Source organism: Ostrea edulis, chromosome 7 (assembly GCF_947568905.1).
Source record: "Ostrea edulis chromosome 7, xbOstEdul1.1, whole genome shotgun sequence".
Classification (NCBI taxonomy): Eukaryota; Metazoa; Mollusca; class Bivalvia; order Ostreida; family Ostreidae; genus Ostrea; species Ostrea edulis.
Genome location: NC_079170.1, coordinates 71,154,201 through 71,170,655, shown reverse-complemented (window position 1 = coordinate 71,170,655; position 16,455 = coordinate 71,154,201). Strand labels below are relative to the sequence as shown.

General features: G+C 35.1%; 1 protein-coding gene and 1 long non-coding RNA gene across 5 annotated transcripts in view; one reads left to right on the top strand and one right to left on the bottom strand.

Moving 5' to 3' along the window:
• LOC125653900 (S-adenosylhomocysteine hydrolase-like protein 1) overlaps positions 1-16,455 on the top strand; it is a 52,122-nt gene that overhangs the window by 6,778 nt on the left and 28,889 nt on the right. For 2 of the 4 annotated variants that reach the window (XM_048883570.2, XM_048883571.2), the window contains one exon: positions 7,025-7,109. In XM_048883570.2, the coding sequence (XP_048739527.1) occupies positions 7,025-7,109 (85 nt within the window). Of the gene's footprint in view, positions 1-7,024; positions 7,110-9,043; positions 9,713-10,484; positions 13,835-16,455 lie in introns of those variants that run through there. The other 2 variants (XM_048883573.2, XM_048883572.2) reach the window with 2 other exon arrangements.
• On the bottom strand, positions 1,964-6,504 carry LOC130048473 (uncharacterized). Its single transcript, XR_008797267.1, has 3 exons — positions 5,545-6,504; positions 4,629-4,695; positions 1,964-2,342 (listed from the first exon to the last, which is right to left on the bottom strand). It is a non-coding gene; the product is annotated as an uncharacterized LOC130048473 (long non-coding RNA).

Genomic DNA, 16,455 nt, shown 5'->3' with positions numbered 1-16,455 from the left:
TTTGGCACTTTGCCAAAAAGTGATTTTTTGTTAGATTTCATTGATGAATTTAGATAATTTGGAAAATACATACAGCATAATCAACTGCCATCAAAGGATGTCCATATCAAAGACTCTTAATATATATAAAAAGATTAATGGTGAAACGTAATGCAATTGATCTGTAGTAGCATGAAAACTGTAGATTTGGGCATTTTGCCAAAACGGGATTTTTTGTTGGATTTCGTTGATGAATTTAGATAATTTGGAAAATACATACAGCATAATCAACTGTCATCAAAGGATGTCCGTATCAAAGACTCTTAATATATATAAAAAGATTAATGGTGAAACGTAGTGCAATAGATCTATTGTAGTACGAAAACTGTAGATTTGGGCATTTTGCCAAAACGGGATTTTTTGTTGGATTTCGTTGATGAATTTAGATAATTTGGAAAATACATACAGCATAATCAACTGTCATCAAAGGATGTCCATATCAAAGACTCTTAATGTATATAAAAAGATTATTGGTGAAACGTAGTGCAATAGATCTATTGTAGCATGAAAACTGTAGATTTGGGCATTTTGCCAAAACGGGATTTTTTGTTGGATTTCATTGATGAATTTAGATAATTTGGAAAATACATACAGCATAATCAACTGTCATCAAAGGATGTCCATATCAAAGACTCTTAATGTATATAAAAAGATTAATGGTGAAACGTAGTGCAATAGATCTATTGTAGTACGAAAACTGTAGATTTGGGCATTTTGCCAAAACGGGATTTTTTGTTGGATTTCGTTGATGAATTTAGATAATTTGGAAAATACATACAGCATAATCAACTGTCATCAAAGGATGTCCATATTAAAGGCTCCTAATTTATATAAAAAGATTAATGGTGAAATGTAGTACAATTGATCTATTGTAGTACGAAAACTGTAGATTTGGGCATTTTGCCAAAAATTCATACTAATGACAAATAATACAACCTACACCATTTTCAGTTAAAATGAACAATATGAGCAATTGATATTTCAAAAATAAACATGGAGAAGTTTAACATATTAATAAAAATTAGTTAGAGTGATTTAAAAAAACCCATGTAAACATAAACTGTAATCCAGTAGGACCCCCCCCCCTCCCCAAACACCAAGTAGATTTTGCAATCATTTCCATAAACAAGCTATATTACATGTACTGTATTGTCATGTAAACTATTATCAATAACTATAAAAAGTCTTCTCAAGATATTGGGTAGATACCAATAAATTGTTCATTGTACTGCCTTGTATTTGTTGACCTTTGACCTGGAAATCATTAGGGTCATCTACTATTCATAACCAACCAACATATGAAATATCATAATTGAACAACAGACCCAAGATATTGGGGGGACACCATTGCATAGAGTACTAGCTACATTGCACCTAGTCATGTTTAATTGATTGATTTATTGATATTTTCCGCCACACTCAACAATTTTTCAGTTTTCTGGTGGTGCCTAGTGTTTATTGGTGAAAGTGAGAACCCAGATACAATGTACCTGGGAAGAGACCACCGACCTTCCAAAAGAAAATTGGGAAACTTTCTCACTTAATACCAGCGCGAGCGGGATTCGAACCCGTGCCGACTGAGGCCGTGTAATTTTGAACGCTATGCTCCAACCACTCGGCCACGGAGTGACATTTTTAATCTTTTGACCTGAAAATCAATGGGGGTCATATACTACCAGTGACCAACCCCTGTATGAAATATCACTATCAATCAAAGGGTTCTGAAGAAACTGGTCAGACATCAATTGTACAGAGTATTGTATTGCACCTGGTGACCTTTGGACCAGAAAATCAATAGGTGTCATTTTCTACTGCAGAAACTGCATGAAACTTTAAAATTTATGGAAGTTTGTTCAGTGTTACTGTAATCTATGTTGACATACCAGTAATTAGTAAATTTATAATATTAACACAGAACAACTCATTTTTGCAAAGTTGTTTATTCAACAAACATGGATCACAATGTTATCCAAACAACACAATCATCTTTTTTTTAAAATCATTATAATAGTGATTTTCCTTCAACTGTTCAGTTATGAATCCTTATTCATCAGGGTCACATAAGACACTTGCAGGTTAATTTTGCAATGTTTTAGTTACATTAGTCTTCTGACACCAAAACTTGATCTTAACTAAGTCATGGTGTTTCCTTAGAAGAATAGTTTACTGAATCAGGATGGACTTGTGTTGTGAGGTGTGTTCATTGACTGTAAAACTCGCAGTTTTTTTCCCATTCTCAAGAGCTCTTCTTTGTCTTCTATATCACATAAGAGTCATGGAATGCATCTTCTGCTCTTCAAGTTCTAAAAAATATGTTGAACAAATATTGAAAAGTTCATCTTATTTTTCACATTTTCATACAGTACACACCTAATTCAATTTGATTAAACTAAATTTACATGTACAAGATCATTCATGATGCTAGAATAGTAATTTTACCACTTAATTAATTACTTAGTTGATAGATTATCATGCCCGCCCACCCGTCCCTCAAAAATCATCTGTGAAATAACATAGATTTATATATCTGGCATTAAATTATGCACTTCTGTTGACAAAAACTCGTTTGTCATCAATATATTTCTCAGAAAATAAAAATTAAAAAATAAAATCTTCCCACAGTCTGCCCCATACTTTTTGGTGACCCAGGATGATAATCTTACTAATTAAGTTGAATTGGCCTAAAGGATGTTATGTTTTGATACAGTTTGTATTCATGTGTTTATGCTGTATTGAAGAGCTATTAATAGTGTTAATACTCATAAATTAACAAATGTCCACAAACCTTATTGGTTACCTGAGTATTAATCAAATTTAAAAAAAAATTCAAAGTATCACTATAGCTCTAAGGGCTACAAAATCCATGTTATACACTATATGACTCTTTTGGACCCACATTCACAACCCTGTGTTTTCGAAATTCGCAATTTTGGTACCCCTTTCTGTTTTTCCTTCATAAGCATTCAGCTTTATCTAAGGTAGTTCCACTCTCCTGTGATGTCATAATATTTTGCGGAGTCAATGATTTAATAAGATTTATGCATAACATGAACATAAATTGTGTTCGAGTCTTTTTCAATAGTTATTGTAAAAAATCTTGTATAACCATAAAATATTTCAAACGTATATGAATAATCAATGAGCTACATTTTTCACAATGTATACTAGTTATTTCCCCCTGATTACAGGGAGCGCGCATCACATTACTGTCATTCGATAGTGTCAAGTAAGGAATAAATAGAAAATTTGCAATTTCTGATTGCAATCAATTGCCAGTTAGGGAATTTTTCTAAGAATTAAGTGTAATGACTTGAAAACAGTATAACTGAACAAAATGTCTTAGTCACTGATTACATGTATGTGGCTCATGTGTGTTTTTCTTGCAAGCAATGTATGGTCATGATGTAACAAAGTATGTAAACTAGTAAACTATGTAAACTAGTCCTCAATTTCTTTAGATCAGAATCATGATGTCCTCAGCAATTCTTCATTATTAATTTCTATCAATATTTTCGACAACCAAACACAACAAAACATGCAATAAGATATGCCTAAAACATATACATGTACAACCAACGCATACATGTACATTATCAATTTATCGTTTCACAATGAACAACACTACTTGTTGCTAAATGTACACCAGATGCCAATAAACAAAGCATGTTAATTATCTTGAATTGGCATCTCTAATGTAAATTTTTTGTTAAAATTTACTTGTTAAGAATTTTCAGGCATTATTATGAAGTCACCCCCCCCCCCCCCCCCTCCTTATCACATGTATGCTTTCATTGTGCTCTTAATTCTAGGTGTCTGTTGTTTTAAAAACAGACTACTACTGAAATCCTCAGTATTAATTGCATAATTTGGACACAAATAAATGTCAAATACACTTATAACCCCCCCCCTCCTTCCCCAACTCTACAATTTAACGAAGTGTATATCTGAAAAAGTTTTCTCCATAAAATTGAAGAAATCAAACCCTGGTTCTAAAACAAAATTCTCAATTTTGGTATAGAGCATTTTTAAAAGTACCGTCAATCCAGAGTCTTTAGATTTACAATCTATGTTAATTCCCCTTGTCCCAAAGATGCTTAAAAGAAATTTGAAAAGAATTGGAAGGGTGGTTATCAAGAAAAAATATTAATGTTCAATTAACGTCTTATGATGACTGAGCACACAAATAGCAACATGTAGGTCACTTGAGTGATTCTCAACATTGACCTAATTAGAATTAATCATTTTTACAAATGATACTGAGCTCATACACATGTGTACATATATATGTGCATCATTGACAACAAAACAACTAGTCTTTTTGAGTATGCTAATTAAGTGAAGTAATAAATTTTTTTTAGGAAGTTGTGATGAAAACGTTTCAAGTCATCATGTCGCATAAAAAATGGATGGTCTCCTGTGATTATTCTAGAGAATTCAGTTTCCATGCAGGCTCTATAACCAAGAAACTAAACCCAATGTACCACATTCCCCACATCTATTAATTTGTTTTAGGATTTATAATACTGGGATTCAAAATTTGAATTTCAAATTATGTATTCAATGTGTATGTATTAATGCCGAATATTTACCTCCTCAAAGTCAGCAACTTGGTCAACTCCATCTTTAGGTGAGTTGCACAGTATGATGCTCATACAGCTGAAACACAGAAAAGCACACATTAATTACATAAAATAGTGGTCATGTACTTTGGCCAAAATATGTGATTATTGGATGAAAAAGTAAGAATTCAAAAGTATTTGAATATTTACAATTTACATTTAATATTTATTGATTTACTTCAGTTGACAGGACCTACATGTATTAAAATTTGAGGGCCCAGTTACAGGACCCAATTCAAAATCATCAGTTTTTCATCATTTAATTTTTCCAAATCAAGTGTCCTAAAGTTCATAATTACAGAGATGAGAAAACTTTAAATCATAATAGTATTTGTGTGATTTCTTCTGTAGATTAGAACGATCACATATTAGTGGGGGTTACCACAGGTAAACAAACTTGAAAGTAGCCTGGCTCACCAATATATATGATTTTAACAATCTTTATCTAGAGTGCACACAGGCATTCACATGTTTGTTTTTATTGTAAACTTGACAGTCAAAGAGAGAGAGAGAGGTCATCACTTAGGATTACATAAATTAGGCCTAGTCCTTTTGAAAATTTCCACATGAAACATGATTTTATAAGTATTCCCCAATTTTTACCGATCCTGAACTCTGTGTAAATGTGATAGGAAACTCCCTGAGTGAATGTTAGGTTGGGGACATACTTAACTAGTATTCTATATTGTACACCCATGCAGTAAATGACAGGACTACTTACAATGTTCAGTCTACATGTATACCACTATAGCTGACTAGCCTGGCTGGCAGTATAAAATAAATTGGGGTTCTCATATGTTTACTAAAAGCCAAATTTTCTGATACATTTTATTCAGAAGTATTGGCAATATTAGAATTTGGATTCTAAATCAAATAGAATACTTACGTCAATAAAAGTTCCAACACGGCAACAGGCAGGGCTTTTTCATATTTTCTATGAATATGTCTGTCAGCCTTCTGTTTCCCTGGTCATTTTTTTAGTCGGATGTGATGCAATAAAGCGTTAAATTCCACAACATTTACTTTTTCTACGAATACGTAGACGATTGGATATGGATGCTAGAGTCCGGTGACTATGGCAAAGATCAAACGGATTTGTATTCCATGAAATAAACCGGAATCCTTTAGCACAATTGAAGATAAAGATCGTGGTAGTGAATTAAGTGAACAAAGAGCATCTGATATTGATAAACTTCTGAAGAACAAATTGAATAAAAACTCAATTTCCACCTCCTGCCATACTGAAAACAAATGAAGGCTGTTCATATCTCCAATACAAGAGAGTGTTACAAAGGGCAATAACTCTTTCTGGTGTATTTTGGTTTGTGCACCAGAGGAAACTACTGGTTTATGTGTTTACCTTTGGTTTCTCCACAAATGTGTTTCTGTACTTTTTTAAAGTAAGATTCAATACATTTTACTAGCATGTGAGTTTACACCAAATGACTGGGCAAATATATTTTATCCCTCTCTAAAAATTACATATATCAAACCCTTATACATCATAAAAATAATTATTTCTATTGTTTTCAAGGATTAAATAAATATAAAAAAATTTCTAAAAGCTAGAACCTAGCTCAAAATAATTTTTACAATTGTTGTTTTTATAAACAATAGCGTTTAATTTTTGATTATTCAAAATATAACATACATGTGCATATCTTGTCCAGCTGTTGTTAGAGGATCGGTTTCCATGGCAACCGTTGCTAAGTCAAACCTTTGCATGTCCTTTTTGTTTTATATCTATCATAATATTGTTACACACAAAGTTTCATAAAAATCTGTGACATACCGTGGCCACTGAATTTTGATAGTTACATAGAATCAGTCTTAAATACTAATTGTGTACATGTTTCAGCTTGTTCAAAATTGAGTGCAAGGGTAGGGGAAAGACTTGTATGATTTTCATAAATTTTTGTTAGCATCAAATTTCATGAATTTGTCAAGAAATACGATTTTGTTGATGCATTTTTTCTGGGAAAGCTTCTTCAAGGTAAGGTCAAATGATCAGTGAAATGGACATAAACACCAGAAATGGGTGTTCAATGAAAAATTATAAAGTTCCGGTATTTGGTGCAATCTTGAATTGGAGCTGTCTCTATATAGCAGTATTTTATGTTGGTACTTATAATTAATTTAGAGTAAAGTCCTAGCTCACATGCACATACATCAAGGCAGAAAATAAGTGGACAGCTAAGAGATGTACATAATTAGACAAAATGTGCATTTACTGAATTTCTAAAATGGATGCAGGTACATATTATGCAGATACAACAGTTTATGAACATTAATTTGCATGACTACATGTACATTTTGTTGGACTGGATATGTTTGTGGAAATAACTTTTCCATTTTCATTTTTTTAGGAGATAAAATTCAACTTGAATCCAGCCCGTACTAAACTTCACACACGATCGATATCGCAGTCCTCCACAGATAGCTACAGCTCACGTAAGTCTTGAAACACCTATGCATCACCCTCCCCACTCCACCCCCCCCCCCCCCACTCTATCCCCTCCCCCGTACCCATCCCCCTCCCCACTCCAAAATTTTTCTTGTCCACTGACAGGTTCAACTCCTATAATTTTACCCCCCCCCCTTCTCTTCTCCAAATTAGCTTTAAAATTCAAACTACCGGTATTCATTTTGCAACAGTTGATAAACAAGTGTTACAACTTCTGTAATGTGTCTTGTTGACTTGGTTATTGGTGGGAAAGGGGGACAGGCATGAGAGAAATCCAGAGAACCTGGAGGAAAGCTAAATGGCTGAATGAGCAACCACCACACCCTCTCACATACAACCACTGCCAATCACAAGGATGAAACCTTTGGTCGTGGCACTAAGAAGCACTCGCTACCCGTACACCAAATTTGTTTCTTTCCACCAACTTCTGTTTAGTGAACATTTTAGTTGCATTGTTTTCAGTGGCGATAGAGGTTTCAGAAAATTCAATAGATTTTCCTGCATGTAACTGAGAGCTAGAATTTCTGATAGAACTGGAGTCCCTTAGTTGTAGTGTTGTGGATACACAAGGTCTCTGTATTTTTAAGGCTCTTTAAGTTGTAATATGTTGAATAAGAATACATTGAAACTAATGGTGGACATTTAATCGTTTAAGTCAATGATTAACTTGAAGGTATTTACTGACATGAAAGTCTGACATGGTAGTTAATGTTAGATAATAGCTGATGTTTTCTTGCTATGTCTGGCAATATCTTGGATAATTATGTCAGTAAATTGACAAATAAAGAAGTTTTTGTGTTCCTCGATAAAATGTCAATTTCATCGGGTTAACTCTGCTAAGTTAGGACATTACTTTTATGTTCACTTTCTTATCGGGCCTGCAATAACGACCATAGAGTTGTTCAGGTAGATTCAAAAAGATAAGGTGTCACTGTATGATATCATTGTTTAGGAACATGCACAAAAGCATTCTATTTGCAGTGCATGCAATGAATTCAAAGGGAACTAATGAAATATATACCTTTTGTTGCAAATGACATTGCTAAATTTTGGATTCTAAGACACCAGAGCACAATGATTTTTTTTTTTTTTTTTTTTTTTTTTTTATAGATAAAATCGTTAGAATAATATAGTGTGTACAGGAAGCTAGATATTGTGTAAATCATAAGGAATATTAAGAAGACAATCTCACCAAGAGTTGAAATGTTTGTGGTTTGGAAAATGTCACTGGGTTAAAATAACAATATTCTGTATTTAAGAAAACAAGTCAGTGACAGAAATTCACTTTTCATTTCCATGGATGTACAACCATGAAAAACTAGAATTCATTTTCTAGTTAATTTATAATTACAAAAATTCACACTTCACTTCCATGGGTGTACAACCATGAAAAACTAGAATTCATTTTCTAATTGATTTATAATTACAAAAATTCACACTTCACTTCCATGGGTGTACAACCATGAAAAACTAAAATTCATTTTCTATTTAATTTGTAATTACAAAAATTCACACTTCCATTTCCATGGGTGTACAACCATAAAAAAGTAGAATTCATTTTCTAATTAATATATAATTACAAAAATTCACTTTTCATTTCCATGGGTGTACATGCAATTAGGAAAAAACTAGAATTCATTTTCTGATTAATTTAATATGATGTAGAAAAATGAAGAAAATATTAACTTACAGGCTTTCCTGGATACAGGTTTCACGATTGTTAGTACAGTTATCTGGTCATGTTGATCTTTTCCTATAAAAGTTTATGGTTATGACCAGATTAGGATCTCTGAATGCAGAAGGCCGTAGATCTATGTTTTCTGTGCTAGGTGTAGACTCTGCAGATTTTTTACGACTGTCAAACACATACAGGTGAACTTGGTGCTGACTGCTGACGTCGACGTTTCCTGTTAATTAATATGAATTTTTAATTTATCACCCCCTGGGACTGCCACAGAGGACACAAGACGAACAAGGAGCAGGCCGGCATTAGTGGTGATACCGTGTCCTAAATATCTCTGTGGTCTTTTCCAACGGAAAACTGAAGTACCCCAGATATTAAAGGGAGCATCTCACTCTTCAGTGAAATCGGGAATCGTTTTTAGGGACGTTTACGGTAACTCGTGGCTTGTCACCTTTATAAACGATTTCAAGGTGTCTTTCACATTTTTTCTTGTGTGCTGTGAAGCTGACTTGGGAGTGAAAAAGACTGCAGCATTTTCTTTTAAAGGGAAAAGGAGTTTTCAGATTAATTTCTACCAGAATATTGGAACATTGCCCTTGAGAACATTCCCTGGACTTATTTGACCTAACAGAAGTTGGACTTTTATTGCCCTGTGTCACGACACTACCACCATTTTCAGTGTCACTTCTCTGGCGTCCTACTGTCTTAGAGTGGTCACTGACCTATTTGAAGCCGAGAGCCAGATTGAGATGCGACCAATGACCGACTTGGAACCAGTAACTGAAGTCAGAGACATGGAGGAAAGTTCCGTTGATGCTGCAAACAATTTGAGGGAACAGGCAGAACGCGATGAAAAAGACGCGGTGGAAAATCGTATTGAAAAACGTCCACGTGCACAGACATTTTGTAAGTGGTAAAATTGAAGATTTGCTAAGATTGATTGATATACAAATACATATATATATGTCTTCAAAGATTCTCAGTTTATGAAATTCTTGAGAGAGGTCATTGAAGTTACTCAAGTTTGTCCCAAATTAGCATGCTTTCTAAAAATATCTTGAAATATTTGACAGTGATTGATCATTCGTTTTACAAGAAATTTACTTTTAGGTTGGTTGATGTGTAGTTGAAATGTGTCAGTGTATATTTTGGACATGGGAGATAAGTCATATTACTTTCATATATACCTCTCCAAATAAAATCATTCCTTAATTCAGAAAAAAAATTTAAAATGATATATATTTAAAAAAACAAACAACCTGTTTTCACTAATGTTTTGACATTGACTGGAATAGTATTCGAATTTTTGAATAAAATTTTGGTTTTTAAAGTTTACTATGATAAGCCTTGTCCCCTTGGGCAGGAAGACTTTGGGTGTAGACAGTTGTTCTGATGTGTTCAGCCATGCATTAATAGTGCTTACATTTCCGCTACAATGACCTTCATCAGGTAAGGTGGAACAGCTGAACTGATATGCTTAAACATCCCAATATATTACCAAGGTGTCACATAAATACTCGGGGATAATTGACACAATCTTTCACATGATCAATTATTCATTTCGTTGGTGAAAACAAGCTTTTAATGTTTCTTATCATTTGATTGATGTGCAGGAGTTATTCATCTTGTCTGTGAATGTTTCTTTAACACCTACAAGAGTTATCTTTCTTGGAACAGTTTGTGTGTGGCGAGTTTGCTAGCTGTCTTAATTAGTTAATTCCTAATATAACTAGAATGTTTCTGGCATTCACGAAGAACTTCTCAGTTACTTTGTATTTTGCTCAATGCAACATAAAAAAGAAATTTCTCAGTTACTCTTTATTTGCACAATGCAATAAATATTTCCTCCCAAATATGACAAACTGTGAAGTTAAATCCTGGCTGTACTTCAGCTGAAAAGAGAGACAGAGGGGCTCTTATACTCCCCGCACCCACTGCCATCCCCCCTCCCTCTTTACCTGTACTGTCACCACTAGAAAATTTTTTTTTTATTAATAAGGTGTTTATTGAAATAAGATTTCCTTGTGATTTGTTGAATGAGCATGTTTTACAGGAAATTAATGTAGCATTAACAATCAGCAGCATTTGTCATGTGACTAATGTTCAGTCCTGACTTATTCATGAGTAGAAAGTATCAGGCTGAGGATGATTAGTTTTAATGTAACGGGATGTGGATATTATTGAATGTTAGTTTAAGCCAATCGTAAAACATAAAAAGAGTTAGATAAAACATCGACATTGTCAATGGATCGATTAAAATTATGCAAATGGCACAGAATTAGTTATTTTCACAAAGTTACATGCAGCGTTCCATTAAACTAAGTGTATTGACAAAGTAAATTCAATTTATATATTGTGGTCAATACTTCATCAAGATGGATAAGGAAACATTCAACAGACATCGACTGTAGTTATATTGTAGCTTGTTTTTAGCATGCGTTCACGAGCTTCCAAATGAGTGATTATTATGTGTTATAAGGAGATTTCAGCCATGTTCATTACAAGGAGCGTCAACCCTGGGGTTCAATAAATCTATATTTTTCTGATTTATACCGCACACACGAGTATATATATAATTATATAGACATTGGGAGGTGACTGGCAGGCAACAGGAAAAAGCATCAATCCCGTTTCCTAGAAATGACCTCCAATATTGTTGATATCTTAACGACAAGGCGAAAAATTATTTCATGGTGAAATGAACGTCAACATATTCAATGGCAGAAAATAAAAATGCGAGAAAGATGCTGAAAAGGATTTTGGAGTGGAAATTTGCATAAAAGTTTGATCATGCATGAAGAATTTATTGGTTGCTGGAAGTTCCAGTTATAGTTGATAAATGAAGATGTAAATTAGAGATATGTACATTTCATTCACTAAGAGCAGCAAGTCTAAAGGATTCAATAAGGTTCATCTCAAAATATCTAGCATGACCTTGTGTGCATGCCTATAAACTTAGTTTTTACTAATATCAAGTGGTGTACTGTCAGTATGATAATAATGTCGGGTGGGAGAAGATTTTTAAAGAGAGATAATGTTTCTCACCTTTTTTTTGTGGGCTGTTGTTGACTGCATGTCTCAGTTCTGGGAATGTTCATGGCTCGTGGTAACGGCTGGAAATCTTCCGCAGTGTGATGTGATATGGTATGGCGTATCGCGCTGTTAGTTACATAAATTCATATCACTGATGTAGAAATTCCAGTTGTCTCAATGCCTCAGCTATACATGCAGAACAGTCATCATATAAAGTTTGTATATAATACAGAGAGAGAGAGAGAGAGCTATATATACACACATATAGTATATTATATAGAGCTATGTATATATAGAGAGAAACAGAGTGAAACATAATATATATATATATACTCACACACATGTATTAAGCCAGGAAGAACTCAGATTCATATCTTCAGAAACTAATTCCCTATAGTAAATAAAAATTAGTAATAAAACAAGAGATAGACTTACCTCACCCTCAGCGCTGCTCTACATCCCCACTTTCTGCATTAATAATTCCTGTTTTTGCCACTCTCTGTCCATGTTCCTTTTGCTGCTCATCAAATTTGTAAGTTTCCTCTCATCCTTGTTGAGTTATTGATGAGAGCTTCCTTTTTTTTCCTTCCACGGTGGAGAGTTTTGTGTGTTACAATAAATCCCTCAGTATCATTACCCACAGCTACCACCATTCCTCTCACCTCAATCAAGATCTCGTTGATTAATTCCAAAAGACGTCAATTACCAGCCGTGACTGCAGATTATATTCTTTTAGTTTTTTGCCTGAGATATTTAAAGTAATTGTGGCTGATTGTGTGTATTGGAAATAAATAATAATGTTTAACCCCTGATGTCCTTGGGAGTTTTAATACAGTCGGCACAGAGGAGAGGAATATTTGCCACGGTGGTGTGGATAATATTTATAGTCCTACAGAAATTGTGTACAAATTTTTTTGGGGGGGGTTTATAGTATTGTGTTGCAGGTCAAGTAAACAAACTTCCGGATGTAACACTGTGTGACTGGAACATTTCTTGTTTACCTCACTACAAATATATGTAATATGTGACGTGAACAAACAACATTCCATGGATTGCTGATTGAAATATACGTTTGTTCTTGTGTACCTAGTGGATGTGATACTAGTCTTTGTACAGCCTAGCTGTGGGGGGAAGATTTCATACACAAGATACTGTTTTTATCCTCATTTTCTGGGTCAGGAGAACAAGTGTGTGAATTAGCAGTGACTGTTGAGCTCTGTTGCATTGTATGCTTTCCATTGTGGCAAGATTTGTGAGAGATTAATTATAAGGAAGAGAATTGAACTTAAAAGGAAGAGAATTCATTAACAGTTCTCCTGCATTTACAATTCTCCTACGCAAATTTTTATGTACATTTCCCTGTCAAGTACAGGCACAGACTTATAATTTTCAAATTTGTGTGGTGATTGATATATACAGTCTTTGTTCAAATAGTGACAAGAGGTGTACGTCATTGAGGTCAGAGTTCACGACAAGATAGAGGTAAGATCTTGCAAAGACGGCAAGCTTAAGGACATCAGTCTGTGACATGGTCATTTGAAGCGAGCATCTTTCAGGTCGAGATTCTGCAGATGTTGAGTCAGAAGGCTCTTGATTCAGAATTTTCTAGATAATGCACCTCTTCTGTGTGTGATGGAGTAATGTTTGGACACTTTTATCTTAAGAGTACTGATGTAATGATACGCGCATGAGTCAATAGTGGACTGACTATAAACCTGTGATAGCTGAGAACCTCTGCACAATCTTGTCTGAGAAGAGGAAGAAAAAAGTTAAATTTCATAATGTCGAAGAAAATCATTGGGAAGAATCTCTCTGAGAACAGTCTCAATGACAGCTTGCCGGAGAAACTGAAGTCCATGGGAGTTGAGGAAGCTTTCCGAGCCCGGTCCGCACGGAAACGTCACAGCATCCAGTTGGATAAACGGATCAGCATTCAGCTCCAGGAGAGACGTTCCAGTAATGCCAGCTCGACCAGCGAGACAGCGGACTCCGTATGTAAGTGTGCTCATAGGGCTCAGTCTCTGTCATCATGTCGTGCTCACCTCACAGGGCTCAATCTCTCTGTCATCATGTCGTGCTCACCTCACAGGGCTCAATCTCTCTGTCATCAAGTCCTCTTACTCCGTTTGTAAGTGTGCTCACAGGGCTCAATCTCTCTGTCATCATATCGTGCTCACCTCACAGGGCTCAATCTCTCTGTCATCATGTCGTGCTCACCTCACAGGGCTCAATCTCTCTGTCATCATGTCGTGCTCACCTCACAGGGCTCAATCTCTCTGTCATCAAGTCCTCTTACTCCGTTTGTAAGTGTGCTCACAGGGCTCAATCTCTCTGTCATCAAGTCCTCAAACAAAGCAGTACCGTTTCTATGGAGAAAGGTTGAATTGTACTGCATATTATGAATTTGAAATGAGCAGGTCCAGTCATCTTGTAAGATTGGGCAAAAGTACCCAAGATTTGATTTATTTCTCGCTGTTCTTGCCTAAAGGCCTTGGTGTGATGCAGTATGATGCATAATATTTTGGATTCATGTATATTTTTTAACACCGACAAACAAATTGCTAGATATACTTGGTTTCTAGATATACGTGGTATTTTAAGAACTCATATTAAATAGTGATCAATACAGTGCGTGATCGTCTGACGCTGAAGGTAATTAAGATGCTGTTTTATTTCTCTGATTAGATACATTACAATGGCGGGAATCTGCTGCACTTGCTGCATGTGCAGTCTTAATTTGTAAAGGAGCGGGAGGATCTTAATATTTTCGTATTAACAACACTCACGCGTGCACGAGCATGCACACACACAGGAATATAAAGTTTTACATAGGAAGGTTTGTCAATTGTATAGGAAAGATGCTAATTTTCAAACAGTCTAGGTGTGATTTTTTTTTTCATATTTAATATTCAGGTTCAAAATTTATTCAAATTCATAATAGGCTGAGGTGCCACTGTAGTCTTTATAGATAAGCTTGAAAATCTGGTTTGTATTAACAACAAACCAGGCTGTTGATTTAATTACTTTCACCACCACTGCTATGTCCATACATAATGGTGGCATCCTTTTGCAGTGTAAAATCATCAATGTTCAAAGTGACCTTAATGGATGAATTAGATTCATATAGTATAGAATCAACTGTGTTTAAATTAACCCAAATTAAGGCCTATCTTAATAAATTTTGTCCTTCTCGTGAAGGTCGAGGTTGCCTTGTGTGTTTTAGCTAAAGGCCTTCTTTTGAATACTTAATGGTGCAGATTCTTCATCAATCATCAGTGTGGGTAAAATATATGATTCGGACTGAATATAAATTTAAACATGACCTCTACTTCACCAGATTGCCTGACACAAGCTTGCTGATGAAGCATGAGTCTGATGTCAGATTTTCCCTCCTATTGTGCCCTGCCTGCCCTATCTCTCATACGACGGCTTCCTGTGTGATCGAACTGTAAATGTTTGATCTTAGCTGTGGCTTCTGTAAGAGCGCGGTTAATCACTTCAGCTACATGTAGTATCCAATCATTGGGACACTGTCCATTGATTGTGGATAGGCTCAGATTTTAACTCTAACTACTCCACGAAAGACCGGAATATCCAATTAAGAAAAACCCTAGTTCTGTATGCTCAATCTGTATAGAGTCCAGAATTCAGATTTATCATTAATAAAGTTCTGCTTCCTGTGGATATTTTTTCTCATGCAAAAGTCTCTGCTCTAGAACTGTAGCTCTCTGAAAAAATATTGGGACGGATCAGACTAATCTTTCCCGGTATTTTCTCAGAGAGCTGCAGTTCTGTAGCTAGCCGAGTCTGTGTACACACTAAACAGTTTCTCAGAGAGCTACAGTTCTGTAGCTAGCCGGGTCTGTGCACAGTACAGTTTTCAGAGAGCTGCAGTTCTGTAGCTAGCCGAGTCTGTGAACTTTTTCAGAGAGCTACAGTTCTGCAGCTAGCCGAGTCTGTGTACACACTATACAATTTTCATTATAACTTTTGAATAACAGTTTAAGCTTGATGAACATTTTCATTATAACCAAACAAAATAATAATAATAAATAAATGAAGTCATCCAATATCCAAACACACATTCATTTTAGTCCCACTCAGCCAAATTATATATAGTGGAGAACTCAGCAAAAGGAAACAACTCTTCAACAGTCAGTGAAGAGTTTTATATATTTTATTTCCCTTTCATATATTTTTATCCCCCCCCCCCCCAATCATAAATCGCTTTATCCGTCTTGTCTCATGTCTCTATGCACCACTTCTGAATTAGTCATGATATTTATTTTGACCTTAACTTTGTGTGAAAGAGATGTGTTAGAAATTCATTCTTGGCAAAAAGAGATGACGTGTCCCGACTCTGAACAAAGGTCATTTGATCAAGGTCACTGGCAACAGCAGAAACATTCAATATCTGTATCTCTCTAGAAAATGTTAGGACAGATTAGAGGTCTGTTCCGAATTTTTCTCAGAGAGCTACAGACCTGTAGCTAATTTTGGATTAGCAGAGCAGGGGAATATGTCCTGTTTGGGACAGCTCTAGTTTAGAAGGAGGGATGTAAAGTGGTTCACTCAGGATTGACAGATAGAGAAATAAGGCAGGATTGACGGATAGA